Source organism: Solanum stenotomum, chromosome 2 (genome assembly GCF_019186545.1).
Source record: "Solanum stenotomum isolate F172 chromosome 2, ASM1918654v1, whole genome shotgun sequence".
Classification (NCBI taxonomy): domain Eukaryota; kingdom Viridiplantae; phylum Streptophyta; class Magnoliopsida; order Solanales; family Solanaceae; genus Solanum; species Solanum stenotomum.
Window position 1 is genome coordinate 22700589 of NC_064283.1, and position 2128 is coordinate 22702716.

General features: G+C 32.0%; 1 protein-coding gene across 1 annotated transcript; it reads left to right on the forward strand.

Annotated features, from left to right (window-relative positions):
• The first annotated feature begins 474 nt into the window (after window positions 1–474).
• Window positions 475–1889, forward strand: LOC125855822 (uncharacterized). The gene is made up of 4 exons (XM_049535509.1): window positions 475–1216; window positions 1322–1446; window positions 1667–1720; window positions 1827–1889. Exons 1-4 carry the CDS (start codon window positions 475–477, stop codon window positions 1887–1889), a joined length of 984 nt encoding a protein of 327 aa, XP_049391466.1.
• Window positions 1890–2128: the final 239 nt, after the last annotated feature.

Consider the following 2128-nt stretch of genomic DNA (forward strand, 5'->3'; position numbering starts at 1 on the left):
TTATTTATTGAAGCAATAGAAAATGTAGGTTCAAACAATATTGTTCAAGTTATTACGGATAATGCAAGTAATATGAAACTTGCCGGAACTATTGTGGAGCAAAAATATCCTCATATATTTTGGAGTCCTTGTGTTGTTCATTGTTTAAATCTAGCTTTGAAAGGTATGTGCCAACCTTCGGAAAAATCACCCCACTTTACTAATTGTCAATGGATTTTAGAGTTACTTAGTGAAGTGAGTAATTTCAAGAACTTTGTTGTGAACCATGACTTGACACATGCACTTTTTCAAAAATATTCGGATTTGTGTTTGATAAAGGTTGGTGAAACAAGATTTGCCTCACACATCATTATGACCACCCGAATTTGCAAAGTGAAATCTTCTTTGGAGAAAATGGTCATGGATGATGAATGGTAGAATTATAAGGGGGATAAGGGAATTGAAGCCAAAACACGTGAAATAAAATCCCTTATAATGAATGATGAAAAATGGGATAGTATTAATTATTTCTTGAAATTTACGGAACCAATTGTTGATATGCTAAGAAGTGCCGATATTGATGGTCCAAAATTACATCTCATCTATGATATATGGGACTCAATAATTGAGAAGGTCAAGAAAGTCATCTTTGAGCATGAGGGGAAAGATCTCATTTCCGGTCAATCAAATTTTTTTGATACTATTCATGATATTCTTGTGGCTAGGTGGAACAAAAGTAACACACCTCTACATTGTATGGCACATTCTTTGGTTCCCAAATACTATCATGAATCATGGCTTCAAGGAGAGAATCGAATTCGAAAGCTAGCTCCTAATGAAGATAGTGAAATTTCATTGAATAGAGTCAAGTGCTTTCAAAGGTACTTTAAAGATTCTAATGAAATGAAACAAGTCTCATTGGAGTATGGATCCTTTTGTAGCGGAAGTGGCTATTTTAGTGAGCCTCACGTGATTGAGGCTATGATGTATGAAGATTCTCTTTCTTGGTGGGCAAATCATGGGGTCTTGGCTCCACTTTTGCAACTATTAGCTTACAAGTTGCTTACTCAACCGACTTCTTCTTCTTGTTGTGAAAGAAATTGGAGTACTTATTCTTTGATTCACAATATCAAGAGAAATAAGTTAGCAACTTCAAGAGCCGAAGATTTAGTGTTTGTACATTATAATCTCTGGTTGTTGTCTCGCAAGAAAGAGAAAATATATGGGATGTTGGTATGTCTGTATTTTCTTTATTATTTTCTTCAATTATTTAGTTTAAATGATTTTTTTTTCTTTTTATATAAAATATTCTAATATATTTATTCCTTTTAATTTAATTTAGGTGGAGATCGATTTGATATTGATGAGACAACTAATGATCTAACCGAGCTTTCAATAGATGAACCTCAAATTGAAGGTGTGCTATTTGAGGAAGAGTTTGAAGATTTGGAAGAAGTTGAGGAAGATGTGGAAGAGATAGCTAACTTAATTAAATAACTTGATAATTGACAATATTTTGTTGTTATGTTAATTTTAAGTTATGGATTAAGTTGAGACAATCTCTTGATTTTTGTTAAATAGTATGTTTTACACTTTTACTTGGTGTATTGATTATTGATTAGTAATTATGAATATCTAAATTGTGGATAATTATCTTTGTGTATATCTTAAATTTTAATAATTGCAGTATTTTCACTTTCAGTTTGTTTCAAGAGACAAGAGTTGTTATCCATGTTCTAAGGTTAGTTCTTCTTTTCAATTTTTATTGATTCTTTTAGTTATATTTATTCTATTGTAATTTTTAAATGCTTTTAATGTTTAGTTTCTATTTTGTTGTGTCTTTGCAGGAAGAATGGAAGAGTAATCTCATCTTGAAGAATGGAAGATTGAATTCTACAAAATACATGTAAGTTTATCACAACATATCTTTCAAATTTAGAATATCTTCATAACTATATTTTTATAATATTGAAAAATTTTAGCCGTATCCCCGCACCCGTATCCATACTTGGATTCGCACCCACGAATCTTTAAGTTTGGATTTTGCCGAATCCAACTCTCGAATTCGCATCCGTCTCGGATACCCACACCCAAGTTCGAGCAACTTAGGTGATTACTGAGGAAGAGAGGATTCGTTTATTTATTAGGG

Coding starts and splice junctions, on each gene's coding strand:
- LOC125855822 (XM_049535509.1), top strand. CDS start 475: ATGAATGATGAAAAATGGGATAGTATTAATTATTTCTTGAAATTTACG. Junction 1,217..1,321: donor AATATATGGGATGTTGGTAT/GTCTGTATTTTC, acceptor AATTTAATTTAG/GTGGAGATCGATTTGATATT. Junction 1,447..1,666: donor TGGAAGAAGTTGAGGAAGAT/GTGGAAGAGATA, acceptor TAATAATTGCAG/TATTTTCACTTTCAGTTTGT.